Genomic DNA, 14,939 nt, shown 5'->3' with positions numbered 1-14,939 from the left:
TGGGAGAGAGAAAGGGGTTCAGGATAAAAGTAGTTAAAATGGCAGTTTCTGCAGTTCATAACAGGTTATAATAATGATGATATTTGTTAAGCGCTTACTATGTGCAAAGCACTGCCATCACAAAGCGTAATAACAACATTTGACTCTTAACCAAATGGGCTCCAGATATTTCCAAATTGTTCTAAATATAAGCTTAAGATGCAAAAGAGTTGATGATGGGCCACAGAATGTGATGGAGATAGTTTAAAACTGATCATCATTCTTACCGCACAACACCCACTCTATCCTATTTGAAAAACCTGCGGGTTTGAGCATTTCCACTCACACAGATTCAGCTCCCGCCTGGATTTACAAACAAGACCGGCAGGCTGAGAGGTAGTTTTCCGCTCCCTCAGCAAACGCAGTTCAGCGGCTTGGCTTCCAGATAATGCCTTGTGGCAGGTGGGTATAAATCGAAGAAAGTAACATTTCCAAACGACCAGGAGACCACAGCCGGGCTTCTTCTCACCCCCTGCCTGCCCGTCTCTCTGCCCTCCTCGCTGGGGAGCCCGACTCCTTGGTGGGGAGCCGAAGCTTCCACCTCCCTGAGCCTCCGCGCAAACACCCACCTGTGTGAGCGGACCGACTAAGGCCTAAGAGTCAGTGCAGGCTAGAGCACGAAGGGAAGTTGCTACAAGTTTTTTTGGGTTTTTCTGCCCCTCCGGCTATGGATTACTGTAAACTGCTCAGCCCTCTGGGGGGACTGAGTGGTGCGGCTCTGGACAGCCCCTAGGAATCTCCTCGCAGAGTCTGGGGCAGTGGAACGGAGGGAGTTTCCCCGAGCCCAGCCCACTCTGGTCTGAGCCGGTGAGCAGAAGATAGGGGAGTGGTGGTCCCAGCCCAGTTTGGGTGCCTCCCAGTATGAGGCCCGACAGCTGACCTGCCCCTAAGCTGAGAGTGCCACTGAGACTGGGCAAGACCAAAATATCATATGAGCACAACACTGGTTTCCCCAAGTTGGTGTTTCTGGCCTGGGCCATGAAAACCCAACCCTCCACTGCCCCGGCCACCATACACCCCCGGGGACACCCTGTTCCCATCCCCTCAGAGCCTCTTTCCCCCGCCACTCCCACCTCTCCCCACTACAGCAAGTTGAGAGAGCGCCCACTCAGGGACACGAACCTCTATTTGTTCTGGTTGCGGATCCGGAGGCACCTCCTCTTGAGCGGTGGCTCTAGATCTTCGGGCCCGGCGCCCAGCAGGGGGGTGGCGATCCTTCCCGGCGCCAGTCCCGCCTTGTCCACGGGCTTGGGCACAGGCTGGATCACGCAGCCCGGCTTGGGCAGCATCCTCAGAGCGTATGCGTGGTCCTCGTCAGCTGGGTGGTTGAGGCCAGGGTCTGTCTTGTCGCCCCCGGAGAGGGCCTCCTCCCCCAACAGCTTCTTGGCAGTCTCTCCATCCAGGAGGTGGGGGGTGGCACAGTTGTTCTCTTTGACAGACTCCAGCTCGCTCACGGCCGGCTCCGGGGGCGGCGGCTTCTTCTGCAGCAGCGGCGGTGGTGGCGGGGGAAGAGGCGGCAGGAGGGGCAGGGGCGGCAGCAGGGGTAAGGGTGGTGGGGGCACCTCCACTGGCTGGTCTGAGCCCCGCAGCCCCTCGGTGCTCTTCATACCGTTCACAATGACATTGCAGACGGCGGCACCTGTGTCCGGCCCTGCGGCGGGTGGGGTCGGCCCGAGCGTCAGGGGTCCCGGGCCACCCGTCAAGGGCTTGATGTCGGTCGCGGGGTGACCGCTGCCGTCCCTGAAGCCACCTCTGCCTCGCCGCTCCACAGCTCCGACAGGCGGGCTGGCCGCCCCAGGGCGGGCCTCACGGTCCTCACGCCTCGCCGGCCCAGGTGGGTGCAGGGCCCGCTGGATGACATGGTGTAGCCGGGCCCGGTGGCCCAGTGTCAGGTCAATGACGCCGTCCTGGGGGCCAGGAGGTGGCCGGCCAAAGTCGAGCCTGCCACCAAGCGGGCTGCCCGGCCGGAGAGTCAAGTCGACCACTTGGCTCTTCCCATGGTCCTGGGGCGCGGGGGCCTGACCCGAAGGCCGACCGGAGCTGCCGGGGGGGGTGTCAGAGGGCGCGTCAGGGGCCTTGGAGGGGCCCTGCTTAGGGTCCCGGGGGGATAGGGAGCGGCCGCCCGGCTTGGCCCCAGGAGAGTCGCCGGGTGGGCTGGGAATGAGGCTTTCCCCATTGCTGGAGAAGCCACTGGGGGGCTTGGAATCTCCAGCATGGGGGACAGGGATGGGGATGGGGATGGGCACGGGCAGGGGCACGATGACTGGGTATGGCACGAGGAGCGTGGGCGGGGGCACCAGCGGGGCGAGAGACGGCAGGCCAAAGTTCATCATCTGGGGCAGGGGCAGCGGTCCGTTGGGCATCATGCCCACTGGCGGGTGCGGGAAGGGCAGGCTGGGCAGAGGGGCCCCGGGCGGAGGTGGGGGCAGCAGGCCCGGAGGGTTTCCGGGCATGGTGGGCGTGGTCGGGGGGTGGATGTGTGGGGAGAGCATGGGCCTGTGCATGGGGCTGGAGGTGGGGCCCAGGCTCCGGGGCCCCCCCGGGGCTGGCCCGAGGCCAGGGAGCAGGGGGTTGGGCAGGGGGCTGTTGGGGGTGGAGGCGTGGTGGGGTGGCCCACGGATGAAGGGCGGGCGGATCTGCTGCAGGATCTGCTGCTCCATGAAGATGGGCAGAGGCACCGGCCCTCGATTGGTCATCACCATGGGCGGACTCCGGGGGGGCACGCCCATCGGAGGAGGCACAATGCCGGCCGGGGGCTGGACCGACACTGGGGGGAGGGTGGGGGCCTCACCAAGTGTGGGCATGGACTTGGGGATGGGCGTGGAGGCTTTGGCGGGGCAATGGGGGGTGGTGGCAGGTGGGGAGGTGGCGGCCGACGGGCCAGGGCCCTGGCTCTGGCCGGCAGCAGCCGGCCCGGGGGACGAGGACTTGCGGCGAGCCTCCGCCAGAGGCAGGTTCCAAGAGTCGGGCGTGAGCAGCTGTGCACCGGGACCGTCGGCCTTGCTCTCCAGGGCAGGGTGCAGTGGGCCGCACAGCCCAGCTGGGAGGTTGGCCTGGGCCTCTTTGTAGAAGATGTCCATCTTGTACTGATTGAGACACTTGGCGCTGCAGAACTGGAGCCGACGCTCCCCGTCCCCGAAATCCAGGTACTCCTTGGTGTGTCGGATGTGCTTGCACCAGTCGCACACCTACAACACAGAAGCAAAGATACCAGCCAGTGAGGCAGACAGCCTCCCTGGGTGGACGGAGGGTGTGCTGTGGCCTGGAGTGGGACCACCCTCCTCTGCCCAGGGACGTTCGGCTCTCCTGATGACTCTCCCCTACCCAAGCACCTTGGAGAAGTGCAAAAAGTGGATGACTGGATAGATGTTGGTAAGCACGGTCACCCGCCCCTCTGTGCCTCTGGGGTGAGGGGAGGGGAAGGGGGCGCCGAGCCTGACCCCTTCAGCATCACTAACTCGTGGGAGTGGGTCTGGGAGCTGGACCGAGCTGGCACATTGCTTGGAGAAAGGGGCAAATCTGAATATATTTGAGAGCAAAGGTCCCTCCCCAGGCATTTCGGTAGGGGGTTTCTTAAGCATATATCTTGATGCTCTAGTTCTTCCTCCTGCTGGTAATCAACTTTAGGATCTACTTCTCTCTCTAGATGGTCAGCTCCTCGAGGGCAGGGATCATGCCCACTGACCCTATTGTCCTCTGCCAAGTCTTCAGGGCAGGTGGTCTGCCAAATAGAGCTCAGTTCATGCTCTTGATGGACTGATTGACAGGAGAAGCAGCGTGGTCAAGTGGAAAGAGCACATTCTGGGAGGCAGCGGACCTGGGTTCTAATTCTGGCTCTGCCACTTGCCTGATGTGTGACCTCGGGCAAATCACTTCACTACTCTGGGCCGCCGCTTCCTCGTCTGTACAATGGGGATTTAATACCTGCTCTTCCTCCCACTTAGACTGTGAGCCCCCTGTGGGTCAGGAACTGTGTCCAACTTGATTGATTATCTTGTATCTACCCCTGCGCTTAGTATATTGCTTGGATCATAGTTAGTGCTTCAAAAATTCCATTGTTATTATGATTATGATGATGATGATGATGATGATGATGATGATCATGTCATTCACCTCCTCAGGGCTCCAGTCAGCCAGGTGTCCAGGTGTCCAGCCCTGCAGTTGGAATGGGGTCCACGAGGCTGAAGAGCAGCCCTGAGGACCTAGCCCTGCCACCTCTGCCCTCCAGGGGATTGCCTGGACCTGGCTGTGTGGTCGGCCAAAGGCCGGGCCATTTCCAACCTGGGCTGGGGCAGGACAACTTTCTGCGCCACCTGCCCACTCTGCTTCAGCTGTCAGCTTTTGGGTGACGTTCCCTGGCAGACGGCTTATTTAACAACTTTTCAAACACTGCAGGACACTTTCCAAAAGTTGTGCTGGCTTTTCCTCCTCGTACCTACCGTGGACCTGGCAGGAGGCAGGGCAGATGTAGTTTACACTGGGCCGTGGAACTAATGGAACTGTGAACGCTTCCTATCTGGAATCTCCAGACACCAAAGTTCAAATGACAGTCATCCTAGGCTTCAGAATCCATGACTTTGGAGAAATTATTGTAATTTCATTAACACATTAATTTTGCAACACCATCGGTTCACACAGATGGTGAAGACATGATCTACAATTCAAATATGACTCTTGTTTGCACAAATGCCTTTCCTTCATATGGCATTTTAAGCAAGAATTAGAATGAGTAATCTTGCCATAGCTATAAACAGATAAACAGATGTCAAATTTTTCAACAGCTCTTTCGGTGCTTTTACTTTTGGGAACATAATTTTATCCACACAATCACTTTTTGTCATTTCCTCAGTGCTCAGATACTAAGTTCATGGAAATTTTAAATATTCCTCTCAATGAATGGGTTATCATTAACCTTCTGACCGTGTCCAAGTGAATGCTGATGGGTTTCCAAAAAAATACCAAATCAGCTTTAGAGAGGATTCATATTTTCGAAAAAGAAATAAGAAAAAATAGTTGTTATAAAATACTAGCTTTAAAAAGTTGATGCATTTTAATAGCAATAACAAATAATGCAAAACAAACAGATGTTGGGTTATTGATTAATCATCTCACTGTGTGCTCAGCTGTCCTTTATTGTAAACAGAGGAGACATTTTTTTGGGGAGGTGCTGCATGTGTATGTGTGTTCATTCACTCCTGGCTCCTTTAAACTCATTTTTGGGCAAATGCCTAATTGCCCTTTTCCATGGAATAAGCCAGGTAGTTTGTGATCAAACAGCCACAGAAACTGCACATATTTCCTTCCTCCATAAGCTTTTCTTTCAGTTTATTTTAGCCTTAAAAGAAACAGCCCTTTGAAAAATGGCATCGACCAAGTTACCTCTATAAATGGGACCGAAAACCCTTTGTAATTCTCAAATCTGCCCTAGTAATCCAATTGGGGAAAGGAATACCACTAGAAACCTATTGTTGATAGTTAAATCATGCTGCCACGAAGAAATGGAGAGATGTTTACCTTCCCCTCATTCCTTCCTCCCCACCATATCGGTCCAGAGGCATGAAGGATCTGACTGGTCCTCACTCGGGCCACAGCTTTGTTGAGGGGAGGGTCTGGGGGGGGGAGGGGGGCAGAAGGGAGCTGCCTTGCATCCCATGGTGATGATGATGACCCAAGCTTCTAGGACAGGAACTGCACACATAGACTGAGATTGTGGGACTCACAATCTCCTTATCTCTGATCTCTTTATCACCTATGTGCCTCGGTGCTCCTTAGGGAGCTTGGCACATAGTTCAGGCTTTACAAATACCACAGCTAATTCAATTTTATTCAGCTGACTCCCTCCTTCATCTGGAGGGTAAAAAGTCATCACACTGGCAGGATCCAAGCAGCTTTCTATCTTGGAGTCCTGCACATTCCGTTTCTAGAGTTAGTGAACGTGGTACATGACAGGGTTTTACCGTTCCTTTTATGGGATGCAACCATGTGCAATACCATCATATTCCCAAATTAGGTTATTGAAGAAATCCTACTACTTAAATTTGCCAGACTGCAGAGGGAGAAGTCATTGAGAAAATATGAGGAGTACAGGAACTCTCTGATTTATCAATGGCTTAGATTAGCCAATGAAAAGGAAACACATCAGAAAGCACATAAATAAATGCCTTTTGGATCACTTTATGCATCAGCAATCAGCTGAGGATTTTATCAAATTACTGTGGTGCCTTATTCCTCTAGTACTTGGTTGTCTCCAGGGACTCCAGTGTCACCTCCAACTAAAAGCATATTTTCTCTCCTACCTACTTTAACCTTTATGAATCTTGCTTAAAAAGAAAAAAACAAACCTCCCAGTTTGTCCTGTTCCTTGGTGAATTACTGAAAATGAGAAATGTAGTACCCACTTCGCTTAACTGAAACATTGATCATGGGCCTGCCACTCTATTTTATTGCCAGATAAAATTCATTGAAGAAACCAAGGCTAAAAGCCATAATTGTGTTGCCCAGCAAAAGCATCAGAGTGAGCTAACCGGTAGTTCACACTGTTCCAAGCTTTGGAAGTCGCTACGTCTAACAACATGGCTTGTCTCTCTGCTGCCTGGGCCACAACTCAGATCTACAGAAAATGGGGCAGAGGGGAGAAATTCTTCAAGAAAAAAAAATTGTCACTTCAGAAATGAACGCAAGATGTGTCCAGAAAGACCTATTATTTAAGATGAGACCAATGAATTTCTGATCCTGACGCCTATCTCACGAGAGACAATGAGAAGGAATGGGCCTCATCCAATTCACAGCTTGCTAACCAGAGACTCCAGTAATGAAATATTTTTCCAGTGGGTCTATGCCAATTACTTAGATTGTGGGCCCCAGGGGAAAATATGTATCTCTACCTTTCAGCAGAAGAAAATAAGATTTGCATATTCACAAAATACATGGCATGTGGCTTATAAACTCCTGTTTTCTAAATAGTAACATTGGGTTTCTTACAAGTGGTTTTAAATCTTTGAACTGCATTATTTTTCTCCCATTATTATGCACTGAAGTGCAGGTTCCTGCAGATACTCAAAAAGAAGATATTTTTAAGTGTGATGCTTTTACTGGGATTTGGCATGGCTTTTAGTGACTGTCTTGTCCCTTACTGAGCAAGGTGCTGGGCTAGCCCCCTTGGAGGCGGCTGGAGAAGACTGATGTGAGAAGTTGCAAGATGCGGGTGTTGCCTGAGACCCAGCCGGGAAGTTGTAGCAAACATCATGTGACAAAAGCACCGGGAACTGGATGGACGAAGGCAGCCGCCCTTCCTGGGCTAAGCCCAGGTCTAAATAGAATAATAATAATAAGAAGAAGAAGAAGAAGGATTGGTATTATGTGTAAGACCTAGGGTAGATGCAGTACAATCAAATCAGACACAATCTCTGTTCCACATGGGGCTCACAGTCTAAGGGGGAGGGAGAACAAGCATTTTAATTCCCATTTTACAGATAGGACAACTGGCGCCCAGAGAAGTCAAGTGACTTGCCCAAAGTCACACAGCAGGTACGGGATGGAACTGGGATTGGAACCAGATTGCCTGACTCCCAGTCCTGTGCTCTATCCATGAATACTTTAGGAATTTATGAGGCAGCGTGGCCCAGGGCTCAGAGTCAGATGGCCAGGTCGCAGTTCTGCCTCTGGCCTGTTGCATGACCGTGGACCAGTCGTTTAGCCTCTTCGGCCCATTGCTCCCGCATCTGTAAAATGGGGGCTTAGACAAAACCTCCCTTTCCCTTCCTCACAGGGACATTGTGATGACAAAAATGAAGTGATGTGAAAGTGCTTAGGGAAGAAATGCAGTGCATGAAGGCAGGGTCCAATTCTGAGATCAGATGTGGAACTTGGGGCTCAATGGCAGCCAATAGCCCACTCCCCAGACTGCTCAGAAAATGTTCTTTCAGCAGAAAGGGGACTTGCTTTTGACAGAGGGATCCCAAGGCCAGGCCTGTTGGATTCCCAAGTGCTTTCCACCTGATGTTTCTTGAGAAGGACAACATGCTACCCAAGCAGAGTCTCGAGTGGGACCCAAAGTTGCTCTGAAGATGTCCCTAAAAGGCTAAGCCTATCCCTCTGGACTTTGAGCTCGTTGTGGGCAGGGAATGTGGCTGTTATGTTGTACTCTCCCAAGTGCTTAATACAGTGCCCTGTACGCAGTAAGTGCTCAATAAATACTACTGACTAATTGATTGATGCAGCATATACAACCATGCTGGGGTGGAAGCTGATCTGAGCGGCTTCTGGCCTAGGTGGTGAGTACGCTGAGCAGCTGCCGTTGGGAGCCTATTAAAAAAGCTGTCTTCTTAACAGGGACCTGGGGGCAGGCAAGAGTGAATTATGAAATCTCTTGCTAAAAATATGCTTTTTCTTGATGGAGACCTTAGCAGCAGCCTAACGATCCAATTTTACTAATGATTTAACCTTAAAAAAAAAAACAACCTTCCATCTCATCTTCCCTCCCAAATCCTCTCCTCCACCTGATTTCCCATCACTGTTGACATCGTTACCACCGTCCCTGAAGCCCATAACCATGGCATTATCCATGACTTCTCCCTCTTTCTCAATCCCTATAATTTTGTCTGTCATTAAATCCCACTGTTTTTTTCCCCAATCAAATGGCGACCCCACTGATCCAGAAAACGTGTCATAACTCACCTTGACTATTACCTCAGGCTTCTCACTGGTCCCCGGGCCTACAGTCTCCCCCTTCTTCAGCCTATATTTCTCTGCCTCCCAGATCATTTTTCTAAAACATTATTCTGCACACATATCCTCACTCTTCAGAAACCTCCACTGGTGCCCATTTGTCTCCATGACAAGCAGAAATTCCTGACCATCAGCTCTCTCCCCCAAACTCTCTGTTCCTCTTAAGCTAACCTACTCATTGTGCCTCATTCTCATCTCTTATAAAAATAATAATAATAATAGTTAAGCACTTACTATTTGCCAAGAACTGTTCTGACTGCTGGGTAGATATAAGATAATGAGGTCGAACACCATCCCTGTCCCATATGGGTTTCACAGTCTAAGTAGGAGGGAGTACGATTTAGTCCCCATTTTACAGATGAGGAATCTGAGGCACAGAGAAGACTGGCCCCAAGTCACATAGCAAAGTGGCAGAGCCAGGATTAGAATTCAAGTCCTCTGACCTCCCATGTCCCCTTTCGACTAGGCTATGCTGCTTCCTCTCCTGCTACTAACCTCTTGCTCACATCCTTAGCCCTGCCTGGAACTCTCTTCCCCTTCATAGCCAAAGTCCACGGCTCTCCCCATCTTCAAACTCCTTCTGAAATTGCATCACCTTCAAGAGGTCTCCCCAGTGTCCACTAACTCCATTATATTCTCCCAAGCACTTAGTATAGTTTTCTGTACTCAGAAAGTGCTCAATAAATACTCCTGACTGAATGATGCCTTAATTCCTCACTTTGTATTCTCCCCAACCAATCACTTCAGCACTGCTTTGCAACCTAAGAATTTAAGTATTCACAGGGAAGCAATATAGCTTAGTGGAAAGAGCATAGGCCTGGACGTCAGGGGACCGGGGCTCTAATTCCCAGCTCTACCACTTGTCTGCTGTGTAACCTTGGGGATACCTTGGGCATAAGATGATGGGAGGGGAGGGTCAGACCTGGTTTTTGACTCTCATATGATGCTCTGGCCCCAGGCAGCGCTCCAGGTCACTTCTATGGGGCTAAGGAGCCTGGTTCTTGGTTGCTTGGTAACACAAATGTGTGCCATTCACTGAGTCTGGGGCACCCACTCCCCTCAGACAGTCTCCGTTCTTGCCCCAGGGAACCAGAGGAAGATGGGGATGGGATCTTTTGGCTTCAGTAGGAATGTGTAGAGCTTGGGTGAGAGAGGGTCTGTCTCTTTCATTTCCTTTAGGGATATTCCCTGGTGAAGCTTTCTGATTTCTGACCTGCAGGACAGGGGTTCCTCTCTGGGCTCCCCGAGGGGTTGCTGGTCAGCTGTTGGCTCCCAACAGTGCTTTGGGCGCACAATCTTGCCGCTGCCAGGCCCCACCCTGTGCTGATACTTCCTCTGAGCTCATCTCAGTCCACCACCTATCCATACCCAGACTGCATCTCCCCTGCCGGTGCTGCCCAGCACTGGCACCAAACACTGCTGTAGCAAAGTTTTTGGAACTCCATTTGCACCTGCTGTGGCCTTGGCACCTGCCCCTCCATTCTGACCCTTGGCAGTTTTTGACTAGTAGAGGTGGTAGTAATAGCAGTAACAGTACTTTCCGAACACTGTGGGCACAGGGCACTGTTCTAAGTGCTTGGGGAAATATAGCACTTTCCCGAGATGCCAGTTTATACGTCTCATGGCTCAGGCTCCACATTTCCATTGAGACAAGAAATAAATATGTCCTCAAACCTCAGTTGAGGCAATAACAGTGACCTCCCTTGTTTCTCGTCCACCTTAACTCCCAACCAGGGAGATTTGTCTGGGAACATTTTTGCCTCTGAAACTGGGAGCCTGGGGGGCTGACCCTGGACCAACTATCCTGCATCCACCCTGGCCCTTGAGCATGCTACGGGACACACAGTCAGTGCAGGATCAATGGCATAATAATGACTGATGAATACCATTATTTTTAACCAGAAACTGCTGTTGATAGTACTGTGATTATGAGAGGCTGTAAGGAATATCGCAGAGCCCAAAGCTGTTATCGTGGTCTTGTAACCAACTTCAAGGCTGGGGATGCCACATACTTTCCCTGAGATGTAGGCCAGACTCACGTTATGACTAGGGGCAAGTGGGTTTTGGAGAAGGAGGGATGCCCAGTCCAAGAGAGGAGGGAAAAAATAGTCCCCTGGACTGAGGCTAGTATAATCGCTCCTGTGACTGGCACTTCACAGTCCACCTGAGAGCCCCATGGTGAACTAGATGTTACTGGCACGACCATCGTCTTTGCCTGGGTTAATGTAACTCTTGCCTTGTTCTCAGGCTCCACCACTTGTCTGCTGTGTGACCTTAGGCAAGTCACTTCACTTCTCTGTGCCTCAGTTACCTTATCTGTACAATGGGGATTGAGACTGTGAGCCCCACGTGGGACAGGGACTGTGTCCACCCCAAATATCTTATTTCCACCCTAGCGCTTAGTAAAGTGCCTGGCACATAGTAAGTGGTTAACAAACAGCATAATAATAATAATAATAATAATAATGATGATAACAAGTATTAATATTACTACTGAGTGCTTCCCCATTCATTTCCAGCACAGCTGAGGCTAGGGTCCCGGGCTACTCTGTGAGAGGAGTGAGCACACTGTAGCCCTCACTACAAAGGTCATTTGTGTGTTGCAGTCATCAAAGTGGAGTGCAAGGAGGGAAGGCCAGTTAACTGGGAGTTGTCCAAGTGCCACTGAGATCTGAGGGATGGGTTCTGTTAACATCCCCTTACTGGATTTTAATCATTAAAACAGTGCTTGTTTGGAGGTTCGTTCTTCCTTCTTAGTTTAAAATAAATAACCTGCGTGTACAGCCGCTAAACCTCTTGTGGTAGATTTTAGGCAAGATGAAGTCCTGGGTAATCTTGCAAGGGGGACTTGGTGCCATTTAGTGGTTGAGCTGAAACTCACCTGGCTTGCCCATTTGCCTTGGCTCCCCAACATGTTCACTGCTCTACTACTAGCAACAGTAGCAGTATTTAAGAAGTGCTTACTGTTCAGAGAACTGAACTCTGCCTTGGGAAACAATTCACCGTAGGGAATTAGACATGGTCCCTATCCCTCGGGGGCTCACAATCCTCGGGGCTAATGAATTGTATCTGAGGACCAAATAAGGCACGGTGAGAACCCTGACTCATTCATTCATTCAATCGTATTTATTGAGCGCTTACTGTGTGCAGAGACTTAGACAGAGGGTAGTGACCTGAGAAAAGGGAATCCAGGCAACCTCTATAGTGGAAGGGGGAAGGGAGTCACACCAAGTGAACTGTGCCCTGCCGGAACAAGAAAGGGCAATGTTTGGAAAAAGCAAGGAAAGTGCTCTGTGGAGACTGGAAGAGACTGTGCCAGCTAGGGCTGAGCAGCGTGGTGTAGTGGCTAGAGCACAGGCCTGGGAGTCAGAAGGACTAATTCTGCCCCTGCCACTTTTCTGCTGTGTGACCATGGGCAAGTCACTTTACTTCTCTGTGCCTCAGTTACCTTCATCGGTAAAATGGGGATTAAGACTGTGAGCCCAATGTGGGATAGGGACTGTGTCCAGCCCAATTACCCTTTTATACCCCAGTGCTTAGTACAGTGCCTGACACACAGTAAGTGTTTAACAAATACCATTATTATTATTAGCATAGGTGCAAGTGACCCATTGTCCTCTCCCAACTCAACATGAGTGGACAACACTCCGTTACGCTACAGAGGCATTCTTGGCTGAGGGTGGGAGATGTAGGGGGCCCGATTGCTTGTGCCCATCCTGGGAGAGAGTACCTTCACCTGCAGCATTGACTATACTGTGGATGGAAAAGAGTTCCTGCATTTGTGATCCTGGAACCCCCACGCCTGTTAGAGCCACACTGCAGCAGTGATTCGGAGGTAGGGGAGCCTGGCATCTGTGACCAGAACCATTGCCACCTGAGGGAGATGGCTGTCACTGTAGAGACAGGATGGAGGCTTCCTCTCTGGAGTGGTGCTCCTTGGGAAGTCCTGCTGCTCTATCAGCCACCGCCCCATCATCTCCAAGAAATTCCAAAATGGGTAAGCAGTTCAACTGTAGATTTTTGCTTGTCTTTTCTGACCTTTCGATGTTGCATCTTCTTTGGCCCAGTGTTGCTCTAATTTGGCATACCCGAGGATGGAAATGAAACATTTCCAACCTGCAGGAGGCAAGCCCCGTCACCCAAGGCGAGGATGGGAGGTCAGACTGCACTGGACTCAGATGGCCTGGGACTCGAGTGTGGGCAGGGAATGCCACCGACCCCACCCGGGGCTGCCACCTCAACCATCAGTACACCGCAGTTCCAGGATAAGGTGACTGTGGCAGGGGTGGTGGTGTCAGGCTGCTGCAGGGTGTGAAGACTCGTTCTTCCTTTTGGTTCTAGCTCCAGAGTTTTTTTTCAATTAATGCTGCCTGCAGATTAGCTGTGTTTCAGGGCTCTTCTTTGAAAGCAAAGCCCAACTTTACTTACTGTAGGAAGTGTAGGATTCTCCTTGCATCAGGCGCAGCATTTCCGCCAGGGCAGGAAAAAGTAGGCCTGGGGTGGCTGCTGCTCCCTGAAGTGTCTTTCCCAGGTATCTAGTGCTGCTCTGGCTGGTGGATTAACTGATTTGATCTCAGTGATTTGATCTCACAAGGCTTGTGGTTGGGAGGCGGTGTTCTCTGGGCGCAAAGTTCTGTTCTTTGTGGTGGTCTTGGCCATGTTTCAAGGCAGAAGCAGAGAATTGGGTGCTGAGTGTCCTGTCCTCTGTGGACAAGTGGGTTCTGAGGTCCCGGCGTGCCTTGGTCCCAAGTGGGAAGAAATGTGCTTGCGAAGCTCGGGTTCTTCATAAGATCACGTCTCCATCTCCGGAAAGGGAACAGGTTTAGCTCATTTAAACTGACAGCTCTCCATTACCCTGGGGCAGGGTTCGGAGAGCATGGGAAACTGAAACGCATACTTGATGATGATGATAATAATAATGATTATTACTGTCATAAACCTTTAATATATATATAAGCACTGTTCTAAGCACTGGGGTAGATACAAGTTTCAGGTCAGACAAAGTACCTGCCCGACATGAGGCTCACAGTTGATGTAGGAGGGAGAACACAAATTTCAACTCCATTTTTACAGATGAGGAAACTGAGGCACAAAGAAGTTAAACAACTTGCCCTAGGTCACATAGCAAGCAATTGGCAGAGCCAGGATTAGAGCCTGGGTCTTCTGACACCCAGGCCTGTACTCTTTTCACTAGGCCATGTGGCTTCTCATAATTAGAAAAACTCATCTTTACCCACTCATTTCAGCCCCTTTTCCCATCAAAGATTTGTTGGGGAAGCAATATTGACAACACCTGCCCCCCACCCCTCCTTCTCCCTTATCCTGTCCTGCCCAGCAGCTATGGGCAAGCATTCAAGCGAGGGGGAGGAAAGGCAGCAGTGGGTCCAGGGAGAGAAAGGAGAGGCTAGAGCCTGGATAATCAGCTGCATCACTGATGACTAACTGAAATCTTTTGACCCATTTCTGTCCTCAGGAAGATTCTCCTATCGGAAATTCTTGCTGACTAGAAAGCAGATAAAGCCAAGTGTCTACTGGAAGATGCTAAGAAATGTAAAGCCCAGAAAGGGCTCCCTAGATGAGGGTTTCTGCTTAGAAGGCAAAATCTCAGGCAGTATGGAGTTGGGTTCTCTCTAATTACCCTGGCCCAACTCCAGGGGCCAGAATTGGAGGGTTTTCTACAGCAGATTTTCTAGCGAGAAAGAACTTGGAATTTTGAGCAAATTCTCTAGAAATGTATCCTTAAACCCATAAAGATATGAAGTTTTCCCTTCATATTAAACTTACAATTTTATTTCCTTAATGTCAACCCATGACTCCTGCCCTAATTATATCCCATGCTTTAAGCTAAATACACCCTCTTCCCCTTAGAGGAATACCTGTGCTTCAGATATTTGACCTCAGTTTCTTAGTTTTAACTTACACACACACACACACACACACCCCATATATCTTTTCTTTGAATTTACTGTAGATTTTACACTTGACTAGCATGGGTACGTGTGGTCTTGCCTCACGTAAAGCTGATAATCCCTCCAGTATTCTTCCTTGTTGCACTGTTGCACTCCCCAACACCTGCCAAGTAAGGGTCCCATATCCCTTCTCCTTGCTGTGCAGAGTACTTCCTGAATCAGCTGTCCTAATAGTGATCTTCTTTCCTGTGGCCAAGTTGCTTT

At 50.5% G+C, this 14,939-nt stretch overlaps 1 protein-coding gene across 4 annotated transcripts in view; it reads right to left on the bottom strand.

Annotated features, from left to right (window-relative positions):
* LOC119940764 (sine oculis binding protein homolog) overlaps window positions 1–14,939 on the bottom strand; it is a 98,361-nt gene that overhangs the window by 4,889 nt on the left and 78,533 nt on the right. For all 4 annotated transcript variants that reach the window (XM_038761061.1, XM_038761062.1, XM_038761063.1 and 1 more), the window contains one exon: window positions 1,162–3,227. In XM_038761061.1, the coding sequence (XP_038616989.1) occupies window positions 1,164–3,227 (2,064 nt within the window). In that variant the 3' untranslated portion in view covers window positions 1,162–1,163. The remainder of the gene's footprint in view (window positions 1–1,161; window positions 3,228–14,939) is intronic.

This window comes from Tachyglossus aculeatus, chromosome 19, assembly GCF_015852505.1.
Source record: "Tachyglossus aculeatus isolate mTacAcu1 chromosome 19, mTacAcu1.pri, whole genome shotgun sequence".
Taxonomy (NCBI): Eukaryota; Metazoa; Chordata; class Mammalia; order Monotremata; family Tachyglossidae; genus Tachyglossus; species Tachyglossus aculeatus.
Note: the sequence above shows the minus strand (reverse complement) of the source record. Positions and strands in the feature narration are given on the sequence as shown.